The sequence below is a fragment of the Lepidochelys olivacea genome (genome assembly GCF_965140295.1).
Source record: "Lepidochelys olivacea isolate rLepOli2 genome assembly, chromosome: 17".
NCBI classification, from domain to species: domain Eukaryota; kingdom Metazoa; phylum Chordata; order Testudines; family Cheloniidae; genus Lepidochelys; species Lepidochelys olivacea.
In genome coordinates this window covers 13,765,323-13,792,136 of record NC_140427.1, presented here as the reverse complement: position 1 = coordinate 13,792,136, position 26,814 = coordinate 13,765,323, and the positions used below count along the sequence as shown (strand labels likewise).

General features: G+C 41.0%; 1 protein-coding gene across 2 annotated transcripts in view; it reads left to right on the top strand.

Annotated features, from left to right (window-relative positions):
- The window catches only part of GALNT17 (polypeptide N-acetylgalactosaminyltransferase 17), a 283,130-nt gene that overhangs the window by 161,937 nt on the left and 94,379 nt on the right, over positions 1-26,814 (top strand). For both annotated transcript variants that reach the window (XR_014714398.1, XM_084651006.1), the window contains exon 6: positions 24,203-24,320. Coding sequence is in view for 1 of the 2 variants with exons in the window: in XM_084651006.1 (XP_084507132.1) it covers positions 24,203-24,320 (118 nt within the window). In the remaining variant the exon portion in view is untranslated. The remainder of the gene's footprint in view (positions 1-24,202; positions 24,321-26,814) is intronic.

Below are 26,814 nucleotides of genomic sequence, written 5' to 3'. Positions count from 1 at the left end.
CTAAACCAAATACCAAATATAGGTTGAAACAAATGTGCACGCACATGCTAGGTGTAAAAAACAGCCCTATTTTAACATATAAGGCACAGGAAATTTGATTGGAATAGGAAAAGCTGCTGTGTAGAATAACACAAAAGGGTAGCCACAGGCCTCTTACTTTGGCTTAAGTTTCCTTTTGCCTTGAAATATTTCTACTGTGTGTCCACTTGTCCCCATGGGAACCAAAAGCCTTCTTGCTATTTCCTGTTAAATTAAATTAATGGGAAAAACATTTGAGATCCTCTGAATGCCAGTTGAATACCACAGTGTTTGGACCCTTGCAGCTTTTCTGTTTGGTTGAATAGCATCACTGGAGGATTCTGACACACAAGAAAAAGTAGCGATATTTGCATTATAACTCTGAGTTATAATTTGTATGTGGTCCTGGGAGGTGATGTGCTCGTAGGGTTGGACTGTGAGTCCAGAGATGCGGGTTCAAGTCCTGGCTGCAGGGACAGTTTACTGCTATTAACTACTGAACTCCAATTGTTAATGCAGAGAAAGGCCTCCTTTTCTTTGAATGCATTGGGCACCCTAAAAGCTAGCTCTTTATTTGGGATATTGCAATGAGTCATTTTTCTAAGTAAAAGGAAAATTGAAAAGTAAATAACAGCACAAGTGATAAATTCCAGCCCAGTTTTTGTTTTATTAGGTTATTGCTGTCTTTAGATCTTTGTTAATTATACATCTACCAGTTCTGCTTAGAATCCTCCTTCAGAGTGTCTGATTCTGTCTCTGTGCTTGAGCTCTACCAGAGAAAGTTGTGATTTTCCCTTGGGCTAGGATGAATGTAGCAGAAAGAAGCCACCTGGGAAAAAGCAAAGATTGGAATTCCTCTAGTTTCAAAGAGCAGCGAACAGTTATGAGAGGAGAGCCGATGGTTTGGCAATTTTACTGACTGGACCAAGTTTCCAGGAACACTTATAATCTTATCCGTGTCCTGTTACTGTTCACAACTTTCATGAGTGCCATGAAGTGGCTCCAGATCAAATAGCCCCAGTAACAGACATCCATTGGCACGAGCTACTGCAGCTGCATAATAGTGATGCTGTTAATGTATACCATGGACACAAGTGTTATTTCACACAGAAGAAATAATTAAGGCAAAGGTAATGATAGTTGCATTATGTCACCAAAGCTTCTGTTTGTTTTAATTTTATTTTTAATTGCAGAGAAAACTGGGGGTGGTGGGGTGAGGGAAAGCAGGAATGGTTTGTTGCTTTGCCATATATAACAAATGAAGAGACTATCATCAGAAAGAGGAAAGCACCCTATACATCCTACAGGAGTGTAGGAATAATTAGGTAAATCCTAATGTGCTTAGATTAATGTCGCAATATGAAAAATAAAGGTAATAAGGGACATAGGATCATTCTGCTGTAAAATCCTATTTTTACTTTGCTCTTGCTACAGTCTAGACCTTATCCTGATATATGCATCATCACATCTGTCTGATAGTTCACATTCTTTTGTTTTAATCCTTCTCTTCCTACATTAGCTCTGCAGCACTCATTATGCAGATTACTGTATTGATTGGAGACCCTCTGGATCCAAATTTAGGGTCTGATCCCGCTGGCTTCAATGGGACTCTTCGCATGAATAAAGTTACATGTGTAAGTGTTTGCAGGACTGGGGTTTTTTTGTTTGGCAGTCTAAAAAAAGCTTTACAAAACTTCATTTGAATGGAAGTGGTTTCGTGATTAATTGCAATGAACTGTTTTGTTTAATTTGAATATTCCCTTGTAGACTTTGAAGCTAAACTCTGCAGTACTGTGCTAGGACATGAGAATGACCAGAAACAGGCCAGTGTAAGTTAATCATACAAGCTGCGGCTTAAATACAGGAAAGCATTTAAACATGTGCTTAACATTAAGCATGTGATTTCTCCCATTTATGTCAATAGAGCTATTCATGTGCTTAATGTTAAGCCTATGCTTTGCTGAATCAGTACCTGAATGAAGAGCAGATGTAAATAAATATCTATACAGTTAAAAATTCAGCATTTAAAATCATCACACTTTAGACCTTATTTTAATTAACACAATTCATTTTAAAGTAGGAATGTCATTGCAAGATCAGGACCCAAATTTGTCAAATTGTTCACTACTCTTTATTTGCTTACATCTAGGTATTAATGAAAATAAAGAGCCTTTTGGGGTTAAATACAGTGAGCAGCTTTAAAATTGGCTATTGACTAAAATAAGGATCCATACCTCATTTGTGGTGTTTACAATAATTCATGATGCTAAGAACAGAGTACCACAAATTCCATAAATGATGTAAATTGTGTTAAGAGCATTACATGATTGGCTTTTAAGACTCTCACTCTATATGATTTGTAATTTGACAATATCCCATCTTTATTTTCTAGACCAACTTCTAAAGACATATATCAAACCAATCAGTGTGCTTTTTAGACTGTTACCAGAAACACATTTTTTTCTTTTGATCTGGCGACCCTAATTACTAGAATTAATTTTTTAGTCATATCCTACAATCCTGGATTTGGCCCCTCTAGTTTTAAACTGTCAAATTCTTGCTCTTTATTTCAAACAAATATGGTAATATTAAGAAATGAATAAAGAAGTTTCTTCAGAATAAATTCATATGGTTAATGTACCCATACAAAGTGCCTGGTTTATGTATTGTTTGTATTATCATAGCACCTATGAGCCTTACTCGTGGACTAGGATTCTATTGTGTTAGGTTCTGTACAGAGTTTTGTACGGGTCCTACTTCAATTGCCCCTTCAGTTTCAGTGCGATATGTTTTTGCTATTCACTCTCTGCATTGCTGTCTGTGGTGTTGTGTGCTGTTAAACAGCAGCTGCTTTCCACTCCGAGAAAGTGCTGCATTTCAGCAGTGGGTGAAGTTATTACAGACCTTGCACCCGCTGAGTCAAATCTTCCCGAGTTCCTCCTCAGTCCTTACTCGGATAAAACTCGTGTTACGGTCAGCAAACATTTGGCCTCATTAAAGACTGAACAAAAACAGACTGAAAGTGCTTTTGAGCCTTTTGGCATGAAAGGCACTATATAAATAGTGGACATAATTCTCATTCCAGGCAATATCTGGCAGTGATTTCTACCATGACTTCTTTTCTCCAACTGTTAACTTTGTCCAAGCAGGAACCTACTGCAAAAAAATTACAAAATAGAATTTAAACCAAATTTCCCCCCCGCCACAGAGAATCAGGAGTAAGTCAGGACTAGAATTTTGGAGTGTGTGTTAACAATATGAATTGGAATCAAAGACAAACCCATCATTTGATTAGACAATCTCTAATTCATCTTAGGTTTGCAGGACTCCTCAGATGATCCTCTGATAAAGGCTTCCCTTTCTAATCAGAACAACTTCTCCTTTTGTACGAGTTCAAACACTTACATCCACCCCCTTCAGTTTTTTCTAGGCTGTGGATTCACTCACAAAGTCTTGAGTTGTTTAAAGCCTGCAGCATGCTGGAGTGCTGCCAGGGCAAACTGCAGATTCTCTGTGCCAAGGAATCTGGTATTGCTTAAGTTTTAGGCAAAGTACAAATAAAAGATTCAGTCCTTTGGCCATGAATGTATTGTAGTGTGAGACAAAGGATCTGTTAGCAAAACACAAATGGTAAAGCACTTAGGGTTCCCTTTGTAAAACTTTAATCCTTCTTTTGCTGTAAGAAAATATGAATCACTCCCCACTCTGCTCCCTTCAGCAGTTCTTTGTTCCTAATGGCAGGACTAGGAAACCACAATGTTCAAGCCAGGGACTGAGCCATCACACCATGTGTGCCCTTCCTAAAAACTAATCACATTGGGAACCACAAAAGTCTTCACTGTCCCTTCACTTTTCATTTCCAGCCACCGTTCCTCCTTAGAAAGAAAGACAGTGTCACATTTCAGGACAACAGCACCTGTATTTTCCCTCCGTGATCTAGCAAAGGCACCCACTCTCAGTCTTCTAGCTCCCCAGGAGCTGCCTCTCTTGGGTGGAGACCTGCATCTCACTCCCTTCTGAGTGGTATTTCCAGGCTGCACAGTTCCCTACCTTCACTGTGGTGTTCTGGGCAGAGACAGGCTGCCCAAGCACACCTGCTGTCTTTCTCTTCGGAGACAGTTAACAGCACAGTTGCCCACGGTTATAGATACCAGACAGCTCTTTTTGGTGCAAGCCTATTTTATTCTTGAGGTAAAAGCACTACAGAGAAAACCTACTAAAAACAATAAAAGAACTTACATGCATGTGAATACATTTACCAGACTTCACCCCACCTCCAACATGGGCTCTGGCAGGAGCATTCCTTCAAACCCCCACCCAAAAGAAGGGCTTTTCTATGGACACAGGTTCATAATAACATCAGTTCAGAATTAGCATCCATCTTATAGGCCTTTGTAGACCAAGTACTTCCAACCATATTCTAAGGAGTGGGGCTCTCCGTGGACCAGAGGTCCTGGCCGTTTCTGGATCAGGAAGAAGGCCATAAGCCAGTTTTAAAACTAGGTTATTTATCTAAAAATTCTTTCTTTGTCAGTTGGTCCCTGGAGAATCCAGTTTGAGCTAGTATATCCAAACCTCTAATTCGGCAGTGTTTCCCTGGAGATGTTACCATCTGAGTGAATTTGCCTAATCCCCCTCTGCTGTGCCCCTTTTTACCTTTCCCGTGGACATACATACAATCTCTGAATAACGACAACAATTTCATTTTTAATACAATGGACCCCAAAGGTATTAACACCTCATTCAGTGAGAGTTAACTTGATTCAGTAAAGTTCATTCAGGATATTGCGGGATATTGTCAATCTGTCACAACAGGGTCCTAGCCAAGCCAGGTGTGCAGAATACGATGGGGGGCAGGGAGGGAAGAGTGGAGGGGAATGATATTGCCTCAACCTTTCTTTGTCCATATCATTTTTCATTCTATGAACCTCGGCTAGGGCTGCACACTCCAAAATGTGGCTGCCGATGAAAGATGTGCTGACTTACCTGATTCAGTTTTGTGCAGTCAATAAACAGTTTGTATCCCTTGTGAGATCAACTTGAAAGGGCAAAACGGTCCCTTTTCGCAGATTCATAGAATCATAGAAGATTAGGGTTGGAAGAGACCTCAGGAGGTCATCTAGTCCAACCCCCTGCTCAAAGATTCCTCTGGTTCCTGAGGGTGCTGAGTACAGACTAGCTTCCCCTACACTGTGCTCATATTTAAACCCCCAAATAAAGGGCCTCATTCTGCAACTCTAACTTATGATGATGCCCAGTTCCTGTCTCACCCAGACCAGTTTTGCACCTGTGTAATTCCATTCACTTCGGTGGAGAGAGTGGCCTGATTTTCAGCAACATGAAAGAAGAATTTGGCGCATAGTGTGTGGTAGTTACTCATATCAGTCTCCCGTAATTACAAGCAATTTTTATTTTGCCATTAACTTCTTTAGGGCCAGAATTTCACTTTCCATTTTTAAATTTTGTGTGTGTATATATATGTGTGTGTGTGTGTATATATATGTGTGTGTGTGTGTATATGTGTGTGTATATATATGTATATATAAAAAGACGTAAACAATTGTCTTCAAGTGTGTGTTAGCTCTACCAGGCCACAAACCAAGTGTGGCTCATGCTAATAGAAACACCTCAGATAACTTATCAACTTTGAGCCTGATTCGCCTGGGCTTCTGCAAGCAAGTCACCCCACTGAAGCCAGTGGGACAGGTCTTTAGCTTGTGTAAATCATCATAACTCCATTGTGGTCAATGTTGATGTACACCCAGTTGTGGATCTGGATCAGTGTAGCTGCTCTTGTGAACAAAGTCTCCTGCTGTTAGGAAGAGTTTGCAGACTCGGGCCATTTGTTAAGTTGTGTGCAGACAGATCTGTTTTCTCTGTGATGGAAATGAATCCAAATCTGAACCCCTTTCAGTCCCTCCCCCGCCCCTTACCTGTCAGTGACCACTAAGAGGATCTATGTCCATTCTTCACTGTATCCTCCATCCATTCCTCCAGGTTCCGGTCTCTCCCCTCCCCCCTCATCTGCCTTAGTCACTGTTTCTCTTTTTAGATTCTCAATACATTCCTTCCCTTGCCCCTTCTTTCTTTTTACAGCTACCAGGGAAAACTTAATTATGCTGTTAAATGTGCATACTTCATGTCTAATTAGAGAGAACTGGTCCTTAAAATTTCAAAAAAGAAAAATGAAAGAATAGGAGTATCACTGACAACTGGAGGCCCCAAATATGCCTATTTATGATTTTCCTGATCAGTCCCTCTTGTTCCGTGATACCATAGGTGTGTGAAGGGTAAAATAAACCTGAGTGTTACCCCCTCCCTGTGAACAGAATCACATCCGGTATTTGTCAGAATAAATGCATTACTCAGCTTCTTTCAGGTGCTTACAGGGCTATTTCAGTGCACTCTTATTTCCCCACAAAGTGGGACTGCTCCATCTGTCAATATCCATTACTCATTTTCCTATCCTTAGTAACAGACTATAGCAAACACAAACACAGTGGGCTAAATGCAGTCTTCAGATATACCTAGGAAATTCTCTCCCTGCACTGTTGACTTCTATATCCATTACCTGTACATATCTGAGAGCAATGCTGGCTTGTATAAGATAAATTAATAATAAAGGGTCAGATTGTCAGCTGTATGTCTGTGTAGTTCCACTAAATTCAGTGTACATGAGCTGGGGATGTAGCCCGAAATATTTTTAAAAAAGCAGTACCACTTGTTGAAAAGTTACTATGCAAAATAGTACCTTCTTACTCAACAGATCTGTTCCTTGTGTGTGTTCAGAACCCTAGCTACTAATTTAGTGACAACATCAAGCCTAGACTGCTTTTTATTCCTTTTAGTTCTGCAGAGCCAATAAAGCAAACAATGTCAATGTCAGTTTTCAGATTAGTACTACACTTTAAGTGGCATAGGACAAATATAATAAAAGTATTGTTTACTTTCATGGTCAATATGGTTTTCTTGTGAGAGATTTGGACGGTGCAGATGATTGTTAATGGGATATAGAGCCATTGCCTTCTGAGATATTGATTCTGATTCAGTCCTGGTCATTGACTATACAGTGCCGTGTGTGAATATGATAGGTTTATCACTGCTCAGTTATCCAGGGAAGATTTGAAAGGCCGTGGAAACTTAACTCACCCCATCTATCTAAGGTACTGATATGGTCCCATTACTACAGGGTGTGAACACCTCACAAACTTTAATGCATTTATCTTCACAGCATTCCTGTGAGATACTGAAGTGCTATTATCCCCATTAAACTAAGGAAGAGAGGCTAAATGACTTACCTAAGGTCACACAGGAAGTCCATGGCAGAGCAAGGAATTGAATACAGATCTCCTGTGATCCATCTACATCCCTAACCACTGGATCACCCTTTCCCCCACTTAGAGTATGGTTGCCCTTCCGGATCACCCCTGATACACACTGTTGGGCAAATGTGAGAAATGGGCTCTGCCATTACCTGGGGTTTGTGTGCTGGGTGGATAAATACAGGCTATCCATTTCCAAGTCTGTCATTCTGGCATCTTTAACAAGAACTAAGTTCACATTAAAAAGAGCAAAGTAAATAACATGTTCCTGCAGAGTACGTTAATTACACATATTACATCCAAAAGCAATTCTCCTTTAATCAGCAGTCTGGTAATAATAGAAGTTCAATGAAGTGGAAGTTGCATTAAGTTCATTACCACTACCAAATAAACCGATATGTTCATGGTAAAATGATGATAAAAGTATTTTGGACCAGGTCTTCAACTGGTATAAATCAGCATAGCTCAGTAAAGTCAGTGGAGCTACCTGCTGATTTTGATGGAGCTACGCCAACTGAGGCTTTGTTTTGAGGTGGTAGCAGAATTGCTCTAGTTTAGTGCCAGATGCTAATTTGCTGTATGTGGGGGTTTGCTTCTTCCATAATAAATTAGGTGCTTTGATTTGAAAAACTCACAGATTAGGACTAGATGATCCCTACCCCAATAACATGTGCCCCCCCCCCCACACACACACACAAAGATCTCCACCCCAAACATTTCTGAGATTAAAAAAATTTAGATACATATTTTCTCTGCTATTTTCCATTCTCATTTGTTGTGTTCAGTCCAGAAGCGGAGGTGATGAAACACCATGACAGAGGTTGTTCTCACTGTACTTCCAATTCAAATGGAAACAGGAAGTGCCAGAAAGCTCACAAGAAGGACTACTTCTCAGTTTTGCAGAACTATGAATGTCAAATAAGCATCCAAGCTTTTGGGTACTTAGCCAAATCTCTGGAATTTTGGGGTTCATCCAACACTAATTCTCATATGGGTTGTGGGAAATTTGGGAAGAAAAAGAAGTCCTCCTGAAAAGTATCTGGAAGTGGTGTCCTGTTGTGAAATCTGAAGGGTTTGCTAACTAGGGACATGTACAAATACAGTTATCTTGGAGGTCTATTGTAGCCACTAATTGTTATTTGTGGGAACTGCTTGAAATGATCAGTTTTAGAGCTTGTTTCATGGGGATACTCGGGAAAGTTAACCTGCATTAACTAAGGCTGGTCTATACTTAAAAAAGTTAAGTCAACCCAGCTACATTGCTCGAAGGTGTGAAAAATCCACACCCCGAGCAACAGAGCTAAGAATTCTTCCATTGACCTAGCTACTGCCTCTCAGGGAGATGGATTACCTACACCAGTAGGAGAACCCTCCTGCCACTGAAGTGAGAGTCTACACTGAGGTACTGCTGTAGCGTTTCAAGTGGAGACAAGCCCTAAAGATGTGAATTTAAAGTGGATTAATCAAACTGCATTAAATTTATGTGGACACTCTGATTCAGAATTAGAGGCCTCAATTTGGGTTAGCTTAATTCCCTGTATAGACAAGCCCTTAGTCATTGTCACCATTATGAAATTAGCTTTTTAGCCAGATTTTAAAACAGGCCTCAACTCCCTCCCTAAATTTGTGCTCAGGAGTTCTGTTTCTCACAAATCAAATAAATAACCCTGATTTGCATATGCCAACACACTCTTGTGAATGGAAGGTTTGTATGTGTAATAGATCCCCCACCTAAGTAGTCAACAGGGTTTGAACTCTTGACATTCTGTACCACAGCATGCACTTCTATCACTTGAGCAGAAGAAGTAATTCCATTAGCTGATGGCAGTAGTTGGCTGTTATCCTACAGGAATGAAGCTTCACTTGGAAAAATGGTACATTCTTTTCATGAGTTAACAGGTTGAACTAAAGACTATGGAGGAGTCCAAGGTTTATCTTGACTATCTAACTCAGGTTAAAACTACAAGCTGACTTGTCTTCACTAGGAATTTATGTTGTGTTAGTTACCATATGTTAGCAAACACGAAGTGAAAAACACACCTTTAGCCTAGCTCACTCAAGGCTGGTGGACTAGCCAGTGGAGCTAACTGCAGTACACACTTTGCCAATATGTTACACATGCATGTAATATCCAGGAGCAATTTCAGAGGCTGTTTTTCAATGTTTGGTCCTTTAAATCTAATACCAGTTGATGTTTGCTGGATTTTTTAGGCGACCAGTGATACAATGGAATTAAAAACAAAAAGGCAAATCACAACTTTCCGAGCACAGGAAAAGTCTCCTTTTAAAGCTCTCTCTTTTCATGATTCTTGCTGTTCAATAACTTCTCAGACAGGAATGTATTGTTCCTGTCATTCTGCATGTATTTTTCAGTGGCTTCATTATTATTTGGCATATATATTAAAATGATGCACTATTTATCTCCATCTGAGACTCCAAGACCTCTGTGTAGCCTTCTCCCCTGTAGGAATATCGCTAATAAATCACAGCTTATAAGGGCCGTATTACTTCCCACAACTCTGCCTTTGAGAACTAGGAGATTGCAAGAAGAAGAAATCTTTCTAGCATGGTGGGAAATTCTACTGCACAGCCCTATTACTGGTTTCAGAGTAACAGCCGTGTTAGTCTGTATTCGCAAAAAGAAAAGGAGTACTTGTGGCACCTTAGAGACTAACCAATTTATTTGAGCATAAGCTTTCGTGAGCTACAGCTCACTTCATCGGATGCATACCGTGGAAACTGCAGAAGACACTGTAGCTTTCAGTGGTTCCTGCATGTTGTCAGTTCTGTCAAAGCAAGCACAGCCTTTCCCTCTATGGTCAGAGGCCAGCACATGGAATCCCATAACCTCAGGCCAAAGCTTCTGTGTTAAATTTAAAAGGATTAGGTTCTCCCTTTTCGTTTATCTTCCCGTTGCCGTAAGGAGTCACTTGTATTGAAATAGCCCTGGAACATGGCTTAAAATTAGCTGATGTTGAATAGCATCTTTTAAGTTTATCCTGAGGGAGCTGGGCTTTTAAGAATCAGATAATTGCTGTAAAATTTTCTCAAGACCTTTGCCAAACAAACAGTCTCATTTTAAAGGGTAACTATCCAATGAGCCTTATCCACTATGACTTTTCACAGCAGGGCTGCCATACAAGTGTCTTGTGATGTCCTCAAACTCATAACAATATCTTTAAATTAATTTGATGCAACATTGCTCCTCTCTTGTCCACATATTAACAAAGCATGGAACTGAAACTATGGGAAAAAGAGGTGAAATGCCTTGCTTAATGTTACACAGTGAATTGGCAATAGATCTGGGAATAAAACCCTGGGTCCCTTTGCTCAAACTGCATGATACAAATAATGCCTGCTAAGGGCCTTGCTTTAATCAGCAAAAAGAAAGGAATTCAGAGATAAGGCCAACACACTTTTCGTTCAGCATTGTAGGTCTGATTGTCCCTGGTATGCTAGCGGTGTAAGTGGGTGAAGGAAAGAGAAGAGAATGGTCCAAATGATCAAGTGGCTGTTAATGGTGATGCAATAAACCTCCATTTATGAAAATCTTGTAACACAAGACTATTTCGGGTTGGTTATTGTAACACTTTTTGGGAAGGAAAGGTCTAGGGAAAGTAGATCTGGGAGTTAGCACTCCATCAAGGGTAAAAGGCCAGCTGGGAAAGGGGTGATGAAGAGGCCGAAGCTGAGAGCATTTGTGACAGCAGGTCTGGATTATAGACAGACAGCCCATTGTTTAGGGTTTAGGATGTGTGTGGGGTCCCCCTAGAGGGCTATCCTGTGCAAAATTCAGATCTGGGAACTCTTTGGATCTAGGTGTTGGTTCAGATTTGTAGTAGGATTTCTCTAAATCTAAGTCGGGCCTCTGCCTCAGTTTCCCCATAGTGTCAATCATTCACCAGCTCCCAGTGCTGCAGGGTCATTGCAGAGATTTAACCCTTTGGCTAAATCTAAAAGAACATCACTTCCAGAGTTTTACTCAAACTCCAACATAAACCCCAAACCAAATCTTCTCCCTGCAACTTTTCCACAGGCCATCTGGAGGTCTATCTTCTTTCACTTTGTCTTCAGCCCTTTTCCTGGGCTCTAATCAAACTTCGTTTTCCCTGTTGTATTCAGGTGCTGCTGCATCTCTTCAGGTGAGGCTCATCTTTACTCATGAACACCTATAGGTGTAATTTACTATGTGCAGCCTCTGATACATCAGTATGTAGGGCTTACTGGCAAATTCCATTAAAAGGGCAAATGGAGTCAGATTTGATTACTCTGTATTTGCATTCTATTGCATTTGAATAGACTTTTGCTCGAAACTGGACCACAGGGTAAAAGTAAGGAGGTGGAAAGAAAGGGAGAATCTAAAAGATCAAACAGTAGCCTGTGACGGGTTAGCCAATAGAAAAATTGAGTAAGAATTGGTGCCTGAAAAGTTAAATAAAAGGAAAGCCACAAGAAGCAGTAAGAGTACAAAGCAGTAAGATGAGACAAAGATTTAATGTGTTTTATCACATAAATATGGGCCAGAGTCTAACATCCTCATTCAGAAGTATCTTACTCCACAGAAAGTCTGATTGTTTTCAGTGAGACTTCTTGCTGATTCAGATACTACTCAGCATGAGCAAGGTGCCAGAGACTCTGGCCTTGTGAATTTACAAACCTTTTAAAATAAAGGGTAGATTCTTAGCTGGTGTAAATTGTCATAGCTGCATTGACTTCACTGGACAAGTTACACCAAATGATGTTCTGGACAGAGTTTATAAATCTAATTGACTGCAATAGACTAGAATCAGGGACTCTATATAACCTACCATATGATGCCAAGAAGTAATCCGACATTTTGAAGTCTGTTATGGCAAGCATGTCTGCACTAAAACCCTTGCTAAATATCCCTAAAAATATGTTGGTGTGCAAGGAAATTGTGAGTGTTTAAGGGTGTCCTGTCATAGAAAATGCTGGGACTGCTCTGTTATTTTTGTTTTGTTTTGTTTTTAAATTATAAGGAAAAAAATGCCCTTAGGCTGTGACCTTGGTAGCAGTTGGATGTGAAATTTTATGTTGAAAGCCTGAAGCTTGGAAATTTCATAGAAGATTTGCTACAGCATCAGCTGCTGCACCTTAATACACCATGGGTATAGAAAGAATAAACATGTGTTCCACCATTGTTACTGGTTGGCTAAAGCAGTGCTGGAGTTGGAAGACCAGGAGTGACTCCTCAGTCATAAGGTTACAGCTCACACTGTCCGAACTACTGGTTTTTTTTCTCGTCACAGAAGTAGTGCATCTGTGTGCGTGGCACATGTAACCATAGTTACAGTTACTGTAACAGCTTTAATCCAAGAATCACAAAAGTGCTTTATAGATGTTGGCTCGCCATAGATGTTACACTCATTTGACAGATGGGAAGGAGAGGCACATGTGGTTAAATACTTTGCCTAAGGTCCCAAACGGAGTCTGTTGTAGAACTGGGAATAGAACCATTTACACAACACTGACCAGGTCAAATACATAAGTAGAACTGACAGAGACTTTCAAAAATATATAGTTTTCAAGGGTTCCGTTTCATGAAAAGTTTCTTTAAGGCTTGTTAAACTCATACAAATTTCAAAAAAGACACTAAATCTAAGCTCTTTAAGTGATAGCTCTTATTTTTAATTTGTTTCTCGGATACTAGCACTTAGCAAGAGTGGAAAAATCAGCCCCTTTGAAACAGACAATTAAGCAAGGTCGTTGGCGCAAGGAAGCTAGGATCATTCAAGAAACAACTATTTTGAATGCTAACCCGGGGATACTATTAACCAAGGTACATTGCCAGCGGCCAAACCGTCATTCCTTCTGTGCACATTTTATTACACTCTTATGAATGAAATCTAGCCAGTGTCTGCCCAAGCCGTTATGGAGCGAGGCTCAGAGAAGTTTCTCATCTGTGTAACTGCATACCTTCATGTATGAGGTCGGAGGAATATTTGAGCTTTTCTTGGAGAGGTAGCACTCACAAATGACTGTAATGACATAAGTATGCAGACTCCCATGTGATCCAGATCACATCGCACCTGTGGACTACTATGCAATGGTCACACTGAAAGCTTCTTGAATTGCTCAAATTAATACACTGAAGTTTTGTATGGGCTTCTTGTAAAAGTTGGGACTGGATTCTTTGGAGTGTCTCTTTTCTGTTATTCAGAGTCTTGGTTAGGAAGCTGGAGGGCATCACCAGAGGACATGAGTCACACTAAATCAAATCCGATTGAAAAGGTAGTTTGAGTCTTTAAAATGCATATAATAACATTGCAGTGAGACACTCCAACATATCTGATTTTAGAGTAACAGCTATTAGTCTGTATTCGCAAAAAGAAAAGGAGTACTCGTGGCACCTTAGACTAACCAATTTATTTGAGCATGAGCTTTCGTGAGCTACAGCTCACTTCATCGGATGCATACCGTGGAAACTGCAGCAGACTTTATATACACACAGAGATCATGAAACAATACCTCCTCCCACCCCACTGTCCTGCTGGTAATAGCTTATCTAAAGTGATCATCAAGTTGGGCCATTTCCAGCACAAATCCAGGTTTTCTCACCCTCCACCCCCCCACACACAAACTCATTCTCCTGCTGGTAATAGCCCATCCAAAGTGACAACTCTCTACACAATGTGCATGATAATCAAGGTGGGCCATTTCCTGCACAAATTCAGGTTCTCTCACTCCCCTCCAAAAACACACACACACACACACAAACTCACTATCCTGCTGGTAATAGCTCATCCAAAAAGTGACCACTCTCCCTACAATGTGCATGATAATCAAGGTGGGCCATTTCCAGCACAAATCCAGGTTTTCTCAGCCCCCCACCCCCATACACACACAAACTCACTCTCCTGCTGGCAATAGCTCATCCAAACTGACCACTCTCCAAGTTTAAATCCAAGTTTAACCAGAACGTCTGGGGGGGGGGGTAGGAAAAAACAAGGGGAAATAGGCTACCTTGCATAATGACTTAGCCACTCCCAGTCTCTATTTAAGCCTAAATTAATAGTATCCAATTTGCAAATGAATTCCAATTCAGCAGTTTCTCGCTGGAGTCTGGATTTGAAGTTTTTTTGTTTTAAGATAGCGACCTTCATGTCTGTGATTGCGTGACCAGAGAGATTGAAGTGTTCTCCGACTGGTTTATGAATGTTATAATTCTTGACATCTGATTTGTGTCCATTTATTCTTTTACGTAGAGACTGCCCAGTTTGACCAATGTACATGGCAGAGGGGCATTGCTGGCACATGATGGCATATATCACATTGGTGGATGTGCAGGTGAACGAGCCTCTGATAGTGTGGTTGATGTTATTAGGCCCTGTGATGGTGTCCCCTGAATAGATATGTGGGCACAGTTGGCAATGGGCTTTGTTGCAAGGATAAGTTCCTGGGTTAGTGGTTCTGTTGTGTGGTATGTGGTTGTTGGTGAGTATTTGCTTCAGGTTGCGGGGCTGTCTGTAGGCAAGGACTGGCCTGTCTCCCAAGATTTGTGAGAGTGTTGGGTCATCCTTTAGGATAGGTTGTAGATCCTTAATAATGCGTTGGAGGGGTTTTAGTTGGGGGCTGAAGGTGATGGCTAGTGGCGTTCTGTTATTTTCTTTGTTAGACCTGTCCTGTAGTAGGTAACTTCTGGGAACTCTTCTGGCTCTATCAATCTGTTTCTTCACTTCCGCAGGTGGGTATTGTAATTGTAAGAAAGCTTGACCGAGATCTTGTAGGTGTTTGTCTCTGTCTGAGGGGTTGGAGCAAATGCGGTTGTATCGCAGAGCTTGGCTGTAGACGATGGATCGTGTGGTGTGGTCAGGGTGAAAGCTGGAGGCATGCAGGTAGGACCATGACCGCTATTCCTACCTACATGCCTCCAGCTTTCACCTTGACCACACCACACGATACATCGTCTACAGCCAAGCTCTGCGATACAACCGCATTTGCTCCAACCCCTCAGACAGAGACAAACTTCAAATCCAGACTCCAGCGAGAAACTGCTGAATTGGAATTCATTTGCAAATTGGATACTATTAATTTAGGCTTAAATAGAGACTGGGAGTGGCTAAGTCATTATGCAAGGTAGCCTATTTCCCCTTGTTTTTTCCTACTGCCCCCCCCCCCGATGTTCTGGTTAAACTTAGATTTAAACTTGGAGAGTGGTCAGTTTGGATGAGCTATTGCCAGCAGGAGAGTGAGTTTGTGTGTGTGTGTGTCCCGGAAAAAGGGGGGGGGGGGTGAGAGCCTGGATTTGTGCTGGACATGGCCCACCTTGATTACCATGCACATTGTAGGGAGAGTGGTCACTTTTTGGATGAGCTATTACCAGCAGGATAGTGAGTTTGTGTGTGTGTGTTTTTGGAGGGGGGTGAGAGAACCTGAATTTGTGCAGGAAATGGCCCACCTTGATTATCATGCACATTGTGTAGAGAGTTGTCACTTTGGATGGGCTGTTACCAGCAGGAGAGTGAGTTTGTGTGTGGGGGGTGGAGGGTGAGAAAACCTGGATTTGTGCTGGAAATGGCCCAACTTGATGATCACTTTAGATAAGCTATTACCAGCAGGACAGTGGGGTGGGAGGAGGTATTGTTTCATGATCTCTGTGTGTATATAAAGTCTGCTGCAGTTTCCATGGTATGCATCCGATGAAGTGAGCTGTAGCTCACGAAAGCTCATGCTCAAATAAATTGGTTAGTCTCTAAGGTGCCACAAGTACTCCTTTTCTTTTTGCGAATACAGACTAACACAGCTGTTACTCTGAAACCTATTTATATACAAAAAGAAAAGGAGTACTTGTGGCACCTTAGAGACTAACCAATTTATTAGAGCATAAGCTTTCGTGAGCTACAGCTCACTTCATCAGATGCATATCGTGGAAACTGCAGCAGGCTTTATATATACACAGAGAATATGAAACAATACCTATTCCCACCCCACTGTCCTGCTGGTAATAGCTTATCTAAAGTGATCATCAGGTGGGCCATTTCCAGCACAAATCCAGGTTTTCTCACCCTCCACCCCCCCACACAAATTCACTCTCCTGCTGGTGATAGCCCATCCAAAGTGACAACTCTTTACACAATGTGCATGACAATCAAGTTGGGCTATTTCCTGCACAAATCCAGGTTTTCTCACATCCCCCCACCCCCATACACACATAAACTCACTCTCCTGCTGGTAATAGCTCATCCAAACTGACCACTCTTCAAGTACTCCTTTTCTTTTTGCGAATACAGACTAACACGGCTGTTACTCTGAAACCTATTTATATACAGTAACCCTTTGTGGGACCTCAATTACCAACATAAATTCCATTATTGTGCTTGTCCACTTGATGATCCCAATGACTGTCCTAAAAATTCTAGCTGTGATTGTGGGATCGGGGGACCAAGAGTTTATATCTGGGAATTACACTAACACAATAGAAGTTTTAAAATTCATTTCACTTCCAACAATGATGATATAGTAACCTGGGAAGATGCAGCTTCCAGATCAGGATTTCAGAACAATCAAACAAAAGGCTACCCCTGATGAATCCATGCCTGGTTTTAAACCAGGCCCAATGCATGCTGGGATGATCTTTGGAAGAAGTAGTTAGGCTCTGCGGACATATTCAGTAAAGCTAATGGTCTCATCCTGAGCATGAATTCAAGTATTCATAGCCTGAGACACTGAATTGCCAAATACAAGTCTCCAAGAAGGAAGAGACATCCTTGACATAATTGACATACAAGCGAAGGAAGCCTGAAGCCCATAACTCTGGTTCAAAGTATACCTTCTCTATCTAGAAGCCCTCTCTCCTACAGTCCTTGACATGGCACATTAAATCAGCAAATCGTAATGGAGATAGTACCTAGTTTCTTCTGAACTGGTTTTGACCAACCGCAGAAGTGGATGGACCCTGTGAGAGAAGCTGTCCTCTCTGGTATTTGTAGACCAGCGCAATACCAAAAGTACTGAAATCTCATGAGACAGTCTGATCGTGTGATGTTTCCGGAATGACTTCCTCATCAATACGTTTGGATGGGAAACTGAAGTTTGTCAGGTTTCAGAGTAGCAGCTGTGTTGTCTGTATCCGCAAAAAGAAGGTACAGGAGACTTATTTCCACCAATATGCTCTCTCTTTATTTTTAATCTAAGGAGTTTTGTTCAGAAGAAAGTCTGTTGTATTTAGGGGTGATGGATACGCAAGAAAACTGTTATGACTGATCTCTTTTTCTATAGCCTTGCTTTACGCAAGCAGAAATAGGCAGCTAGATAGCTATTATCAGTTGCTGAATAAGCATCTGTGGCCAAGGTATTAACCTTGCTATAAACTGAAAAAGGCTTTCTTCAATACCACATGCTGGGATTTGATTTTTGCTATACTGTGTTAAGAGTACACATTCCCTGGAACAACCCCCTATGTTATGCATCCAGTTCTTTATTAACTCTACATTCTGTGCACCAGACACCCCGTGAGTAGAAACACACATATACAACAGTAACAAGTCATTTTTGTTTACAAATTAGGTCCTTAATTTTGTCCATCGCTAAAAGAAAATTAAATACTATAAATAAGCATATACTGTGCATATCTACTGAGCAGCAAGAACAGTACATGCATAGTCCGCAAAGCAGATCAGGAAGGCTTTCAAGTATAGATTACTGTTAGCCACTGATTGAACTGTTTATCCACTCTGCTTTAATACTTAAACTCAAAGAGAAGTTTGTGTTTTCTTGATTTGTTGATTTCTGTTCCCCATGGCTCAGAAAGATCGGAGTTTACAAACAGAGTTTCAGTGATGTACAGGAGACTGACCAATGATGTAGTTAATTTAAAATCTCTTTGGTTGTGTATAGTGCATGCCCATAAATACATGCTCTTTTTTTAAAAAAGCAGTCAAAGATATGACAGAAAGCAAATGAAAATTTGGCCCAAGACCAGCTGTCTATAAAATCTGTTTTTCTTATCTCCAACATAGACTTCCTTTAGGGAGAAGAAAATAATTGGTGGTCCACCACATGGGAGCCACTTTGTTAATACAACCAAGTTAGACAACTTACCTGAAGCTTGCTAGATAAGTAAGCCTGATTCTGTTCTCACTTCAATATAAAGCCAGATGTAATAGCAATGCAGTCACCATAAATCCAACTGTAATCCCAATGTCCCAATGTAATTGAGAATGGAATTCATATTTACCCAAACCAGCTGAATCTCCTTCTGAGTTTGCAAATTTGGGCCAAAAATTTTGTGAGAACAGGCTTTTTAATGATTTTCCCAGTCTTTTCTCATTCCATACAAACTTTGCAATACCTCCTGGCTGCAACCCAAAAGTGCAGAGATAGGCAAAAATGAAAGATAGTGGGTGCAAATTTCCTATGGTTTTGGAACCTCAAAATCGAAATGCTTGTTTGAGTTTGGTGTGCGGGGATGGGCAAAGGGCAGGGGATGAGGCAGACGCAGGGCAAGAAGATGTGTTTCTAGACAAACTCTCCAGGTTTACCCCCAAATGGAACAGCTGGGAAACAGCCATGGGGCCTGCTGTGGCCTCAGGATTAGAGCACTAAACATGGAGTGATTCCAAGGCTGAAGTATCGTTTTAGTGGAAGCTACATACAGCAGCTATATTCAATAGGTCTCCTTCAGCCCGCCTGTAAGGTGATGAGTCATCCCTGAACTAGAGTTTGAATAAATGAGGCCTTCCTGTGCTAGGCTCCAGCCAATCCACAAGCCAGGACCTGGTCTGGTGACACTTGGGGCGGGTATATAAACCTTGTGGCAGAAATAGTAGCTCATTTTACTCAATGTTGCTTCATGGATTGGAACTCTCCCCTGCCTGTCAGTGGTAACACACTCCGTAAGCCTTAGCTACCTCCTGCCTTGCTCTTGCTTCAGCCTCGTTTCTAGTCCTGCTCCGGCCTTGTTCTTGCTCAGGCCTTGTTCCAGCCCCACTCTGGGCTCCTGATTCCAGCTCTGATACCCCCTGCTCTGCCCACTCGATGTGATTGCCATGGCTCTGACCATGCCCATTGTGGTTTCTTACACTGTCAGCCTTTACTTGTATGGACATGAAAATTTTAAAAAACACAAACCCAACCAAAACCCCTTACTTGCTATATACGTATTGTAACTTGTACTTTAAGTCTAGTGCTAATTGTACAAGAGAGCTCACTAGGCTGTATTTCCTCTTCAGTTCAAGAGACTGGTTTAGAAGTCTAGAGTATAACTGTGAACCAGAGAAAGGAAGAATATTAAAGTCACTTAATAGACTAGGATAAATGTTTGCCTCTGTCTTATTTATCTGTATTTAGAGATTCATACTGAGGATCGTTCAGCCAGCTTTTTTTGATCTTTTGTCTCTTATTTGTGTATAAGAGCCAAGTGAAATAATAGCAAGAAACTAACAAGCCATGGAATTCAGGATATAAGGCCAATAATTCCACTAAATATGAATCATCTCTGTTAATATTCTTTCTGCCAAATTCTACTTTTTGCTGCACATTAAAGAAAAATTAGCTATCATCGGGACAGATAAAAAATGCACTGAGTGCGAGTTGATCTGTGTGTTTTCAAAACAAACGGTGCTAATGCTTTTAATTAAGGGGTAGGGAAAATGAAGGGCTTTATCATCCAGTCTCCTCGGGCTATTATTTCATTGTGGATAGGGCTTCTGTTGTTCTAAATGTCGACCTTTTTTGAAGGATTTGCTGTTAAATCTAATGTAGTTTGCATTTAAATTCCAGTGTGCCACATGAGCCCTCATTTATTTGATAAGGAACCATTGTTATGAAGAAGAATGTAGCACTTAATTTGTATTGCTTAAGGGAGCTCAGGAATGCTGCATTTGCTCGTTTTGCATGTTAACGATATCATTGGGTCGGAAATTAATATGCAGCGTGATATAGTTGAGCAAAATTTGGAGGTGAAATTATAAAATCTGTCAGATTATTCACAGACAGAGCTTCTAAAAGGACATGTTTTCTGTTGTATATCCAGGAAACATGCACACAAAGCAGTGCTGACAGCTTCATCACTGTTTCTGAGTCTCAGCTGGCTTTGGAGGGAGTGGCCATTAGCAGGGATGAGAGGATAATTTCAGTTTTAATGTTCATTTAAGGTCTGATCTAATGCTCAGAAAGATCAGTGGAAAGACTCCCATTGACTTTATTGGATGCTTAGGTTGGACCTTTATGGCTTGATCCAATAAAGTCATTGGAAAGACTGCCCACTAACTTCAGGAAGCATTGGATTTGGTCCTGCAAAGATGTGCATGGATGTTTAATGTTGTGCACTGCAAATACTCCCACTGATTTCAGTGGAACTACTCACAGTACATTAAGTTAAGCACATGAGTATTAGCGGGATCAGAGCTTTCTCCTTAAAATATTTGGCTGTTAAAAAGGATAACAATTTGTGCGGGAGGGGGTGTGCACATGGGCGGGCCGCTGTTCACTAAGAACTGGTCTGTGGCCACCAGCTGATTTCACTCAAGCCACTCGTGATGAGATTTTAGTATTAGAGCTGGTTAGAAAACTGGGGGTTTTCTTCTGGGAAAAAATTGATTTTTTTTGGTTAAAAGTGTTTGTAAAGCTAACTTGGTGCTTCACGGGAGTTGTAGTTCATGTGCCTCATGCCCCTGTTCTCCTCTATAGGCCGTGCTCCTTCGTCGGACTGCATCTCCCATGATGCACCGTGTTTTCTCCTCTTGGTATGGGAAGGCGGTGCATCATGAAGTCCAGTTGGTCAGCCCTGCCCATAGAGGAGAAAGTTCGGATACCTCATACTCTCTATCCCACGAGTCACTGCAGCAGCATTTCAGAATCCAGATATTTCAGTTATCAGGCTTTCAGTTTTTTGTCAAAAATGTTGTTTTGTAAACACCACCATTTTCCATTGATAAAAAGTTTCACTGGAAAATTTTTGACCAGAACTAATTAGTATCTTTCTGTCACTAATGACCTAAACTAAATTTGATGTAGAAGCAAAAGGCCCCAGAGCTCCCATAACTAGATCCCAAAGGGTACATCTACACAGCAACTAGACACCTGCAGCTGGCCCGTGCCCGTCAACTCAGGCTCACCGGGCTCAGGATGAGGACTGTTTCATTGCTGTGCAGATTTCTGGGCTCGGGATGAGGCCGGGCTCTACAACCCTGCAAGGCGAGAGGCTCACCCGGAAGTCTACACAGCAATGAAACAGACCCACAGCGTGAGCCCAAGTCTGTTGGCCCAGGCCAGCCGCGGGAATCTAGTTGCTGTGTAGACAGACTCGAAGTGTCCATGCCAGCTTCCCAGGTCAGAAGACAAAAGAGAAAAGAGGTTGTGCACATTCTGTGACAGAAAGAGTGTGACTTTTCCTTTTGTTTAATTCCTGATGCTAATCCAGGATAACAGAGCTATTAGATGTTGGAATCTCTAACGTGGTTATCGTTTCAAAATGAATTGTTTCTGCTAATGTAGTAATCTTGCCACAACTAAAGCAATGAAATTGAATTCTTAAGTACTAGAGTAGAACAAGCCATGAAGTATTGTAGTGCTTATTGAAACTAAGGGTCAGATAGCTGTCTGAAAAAGACTCTATTTAAGGTAGATTATTGATAGTTCCTATATTAACTAATTTAACACGCCAATTGTTCTGTTATTCTATGTTAAATTTTATAATGACTATAAATAATAGAAATGATCTGCACTTAATACATATCACCTTTCATCCAAGGATCTCAGATAATTCACAAAAATGAATTAGGCCTCATACCATCTATGAGTCAACGAGTGATACCTTTACTTGGGTAGCGTAGTATTTGCCTCCCATTGACTCCCATAGGATGACTCATGGTGTAAGGTACAACCCAACCTGAGTCTCACTGTCTGGCCCTAGACATGGTAGAGAAGTACTGTAAATAGCAACTTTATAGATTGGGAAACCAAGGCACAGGGATTTTCTGTGACTTGCCTCATTTAAAGCATGTTTGTTAAGTATGACCCAGCATATCAGTGGTCAAGCCAGGAATAGAAGCCAGACTTCCTGACTCCTGCTGCCTGGCTTCTACCACAAGACCAGACTGCCTTATAGGAAACAACATGTGCTTATGGGGAAATACAGTGAGTTTTCTAATGATCATATATGACAGAATTTGCATTAAGGGGTGAAATTCTTCCCTGTGCAACCCAAGGCCTATTTGCTTAGTCATGGGCTTAACTGCTGCGTAGGCTTGTGCTGTCCCTCTGTTCAAGGGTGAATTTCACCCTAGTGAGGACAATACCACCTCTTAAATACTAGGCTTATTTCCTGATTTCAAAGGATATTGGGGACAGAACTCTGTTTGTGTATGGGAATAATTTAAGACTGAGGTGCTTTGGTGACTCTTCTGCACCCCTAAATACTACAGGTATATTTGATTTTTTTTCCTTGCTGATATCCATGAGGGGTTCAGGCTTTGCTTCTACAGCTAGGATAAGAGTCTAGGTTAGATGGGGAGGGAGGGGGAGTGTCTTTTATTATTCCATTTTACAGTGGAAAATACCCCAGAGAATTCAACTTTCCATATACCACAACCACAACAGATTTGCAAACCCCAAAGTAGCAAGAGCATAAAAATCTAATTGTTTTAAGCCACATGCTGTGTGGTAAATCATAATTTTAGGGATGGGGTTCTGTTCAACCATGCCAAAATAATGGGTCAGATCCTCAGCTGGCATAAATCAGAATAGCTCCCTTGTTTCCAGTGAACCATCTGTACCAGCTGAAGATCTGCCCCAATGTTTTCAAACAATATTTACAGTTGTTCTATCCTAGTTATTGAAGAAGAAAGAAAGAAAACTGGCACCAGCAGTAAATACACCTACCTATGAATGCCCTTAATGTTTTATAGTTCTTAAGAATATATCCAGTGGGACCATATTTCTTCTATTATCTTTTTGTGCATATGTTAATGCCAGCACCTGACACACTCTCATTTTTCTTAATCCTGTTCCCTTAATGGATACCGTGAGCTTGGCTGGCCTTCCACAGGATGAGAGTAATAATTTTGCTTCATCAATTAGAGAGCAAGAACTTTTGCAGCATTCTGGAGTCAAATCTTTCGCACCCACCCACTTGAGAGTAACTCTGACTATTGGTAGAGCTGGGAAAATTATGCAACAAAATATTGTGTGAATATTTGTCCAATGTTATTAATGAATTTGATTCAGCCACATGGTTGTCGTTGTTATTCATTAGTGAGGCATATTTCCTTCTCTGGAATTATATTGTTGTTATAATTGACATCACCCTGCAGATCCCACCCACGATCAGGGCGCCATTTGATTAGGCATTGTGCAGATGCATAGCAAAAAAACCCAACCAATTGCTGTCCTGGAGAGCTTATGTTCTAAATAGACAAGAGAAAAAAGGGGGAGTGAAAGGTAGTAGTATTATTCCTACTCTGCTAGTGGGGAACTGAGGCACAGAGAGATTAAGTGACTTGCCCAAGGTCACCCAGGAAGTCTGTGGCTGAGCCAAGAATTGAACCCAGCTCTCTTAAGTTCAGTGCCGTAACCACAGAACTCTCCTTCCTCCCTTTAACGTATATAGGCAGTTGAATTTTGTGCAGTCTTACTTCAGTGGCAAAATAATATCTCCCAAATAATGCTCCAATTCTATAAGCATAGTGCTTACTACTGTGAAGCTGTTGGCCCCACTGAAGTCAATAGGAGTTTTCCAAAGACTCCAATGGCATCAGGATCAGGCCTTATTTTAGGTATTTGGTAACTTCCATTGATTAAATAAACCTATAGTCCTTTAAAAAAAGAAAAAGAAAAATGACAACTAATAATTTTGCATTGCTGATAATGCTGTTTCTATTGTTTTTTTTCTCTTCCTGCAGGACACCTGCTATGATTGGCTGTTCGTTTGTTGTAAACAGGAAGTTCTTTGGAGAAATAGGTCTTCTGGATCCTGGAATGGATGTATATGGAGGAGAGAACATAGAGCTAGGAATCAAGGTTTGTGAAATTGTTACCATTCTGTGCAGTTTTTCTTGAAATTGTATTTTTAAAAAACTCATGCACAAGGATCTTTTTTAAAGACCAAAATCAATTAGAATCTGCATGAGAATCGAGCACGATACTTTCAGTGGCACCTTAAAGAAAGAGTCCAGAAAACATTTAATTACTTCTTGGGAGCATATATTTTCTCCTGTTCCCCAACATTTGCATATGGAGCCTATGCAATGCCTGCTAAAGCCAAAGGGAGCATTTTCAATTATTTAAGTGGGCTTTGGATCAGGTCTATAGCATCAGTTCATGATAACAAGTTATAGATATGCAAAATATCAAATCCAGTGTCAAAGAAAATATCATGCCTGTGTCTCTCACAGAAATAGACTCATGGAAGGTGATGGGGCTACTCGTTGTGAATACCACAAGCATGATTTGAATGCTAAAACATCTTTTACAGACATTTAACAGCCACAACATAAAGTACATGTATAAATTGGTGTAACCCACTTTAATTATGATATATCAATAGACATATTTTCAGTAACTGCCACAATAAATCTACACAAGAAACTCCTACTTACAATATCTACCAGTGCAACTTCAATTCATTACTATAAAGATATTAGATGTGGTTTAATGATTTGATTGTTTCCATAATTAGGGCCCTACCAAATTCACGGCCATAAAAATGCATTATGGACTGTGAAATCTGGTCTCCTTCCCCTCTCCATCCCATGAAATCTGGTCATTTGTGTGGTTTTACTCAATACTGTACAGATTTCACGGGGGAGACCAGCGTTTCTCAAATTAGGGGTCCTGACCAAAAGAGACATGCAGGGGGGTCCCAAGGTTATTTTAGGGGGGTTGTGGAATTGCCACCCTTATTTCTGCGCTGCCATCAGAGCTGGGTGGCCAGGGAGCAGTGGCTGTTGACCAGGTACCCAGCTCGGAAGGCAGTGCCCCGTCAGCAGCAGCGCTGAAGTAAGGATGGCAATGCCATACCATGTCACCCGTACTTCTGCGCTGCTGCCTTCAGAGCTGGGCGGCCAGAGAGTGGCAGCTCCTGACTGAGGGCGCAGCTCTGCAGACAGACACGCAGAAATAAGGGTGTCAATACCATACCGTGCCATCCTTACTTCTGCACTGCTGCTAGCCGCAGCTCTGCCTTCAGAGCTGGGCTCCCGGCCAGCAGCCGCCGCTCTCCAGCTGCCCAGCTCTGAAGGCAGCACCGCCGCCAGCAGCAGCAGTGCAGAAGTAAGGGTAGCTGTATCGCAACCCCCTGCTACAATAACCTTGCAACACCCCCACCTTCCTCCTCACCCCCCCACACACACACCTAATTCCTTTTTGGGTCAGGACCCCTACAATTACAACACCATGAAAATTCAGATTTAAATAGCTGAAATCATGAACTTAACGATTTTTAAAGTCCAATGACCTGTGAAATTGACCAAAATGGACCCTGAATGTGATAGGGCCCTATCCATAATATATCACAAAGTGGTTCATATACAAAAGATTTCAATGCTTGCAAAGGCAGAGTCTATGGAGATCCAATCAAGCCTGGGCTTAGAACATACTGTTGGTTAGATAAAGGAACTGATAGTGAGAGAGACTTGAGACTTGCTCATATCTGAAAAGTTGAATTAACTGTTTGCTGTTATAAAAAATGAAAAATCATTGTTTATTTCATAGATTTTCCAACTTGTATTTGCTTTGCTAAAAAATAAAAAGCAATTGATAAAATCTATTTTTATTGGGTGTGAGGAATAGTAATCTCATTTAAACAAGAGAATAGAAGATAAAGCCTTTAAATATGCCATGCAATTCCACTCTTTATAGGGTAATTATTGCACCATGAGCATGCAATTGACGCTCTTGGTCTAGAGGTATCAGACTCTCTTGTCACCACCTTCATTTGTTTCTTTCACTTTTTTGTGTTGCTATCATTCAGTGATTGACAGAGATGGTATAGTATTTAGTAGAACTATTTTCTTCTCCTAGTTAATAATTCAACCCGTCTCTTTGGTCTTGGAGGATTTCATGGGAGATTGCTGGAAAAATAAGATAGATGTTCAAGGCACAAGCAATGATCAGAGATGTAATATTTTTTTTGACATTGTGGATCTATTAAAAGGAGAACTAGAATATCTCTAGTTGAAAGATTTTGAAAATTCCCACCACCCCTATCCTAATCATATATATATATATATATATATATATACATACACACACACACACACACACACACACACACACACACACACACACACACACACACACACACACACACACACACACACACACTCTGGCCAAGATTTTCAAAAGTAATTAGTGGTTTTGGGTGTATAAACATGTGGGGCTGAAACTTATGACACTTTTAAAAAGGCCTCCTTTTCAAATGGTGCTGAGCTTGTCCCCTCTGAAAATCAGCCTCCTTTAAGGTGTCTCAAGTTGGGCACCCAAAAGTGCTGGTTAATAAAATCTCTAGTCACTT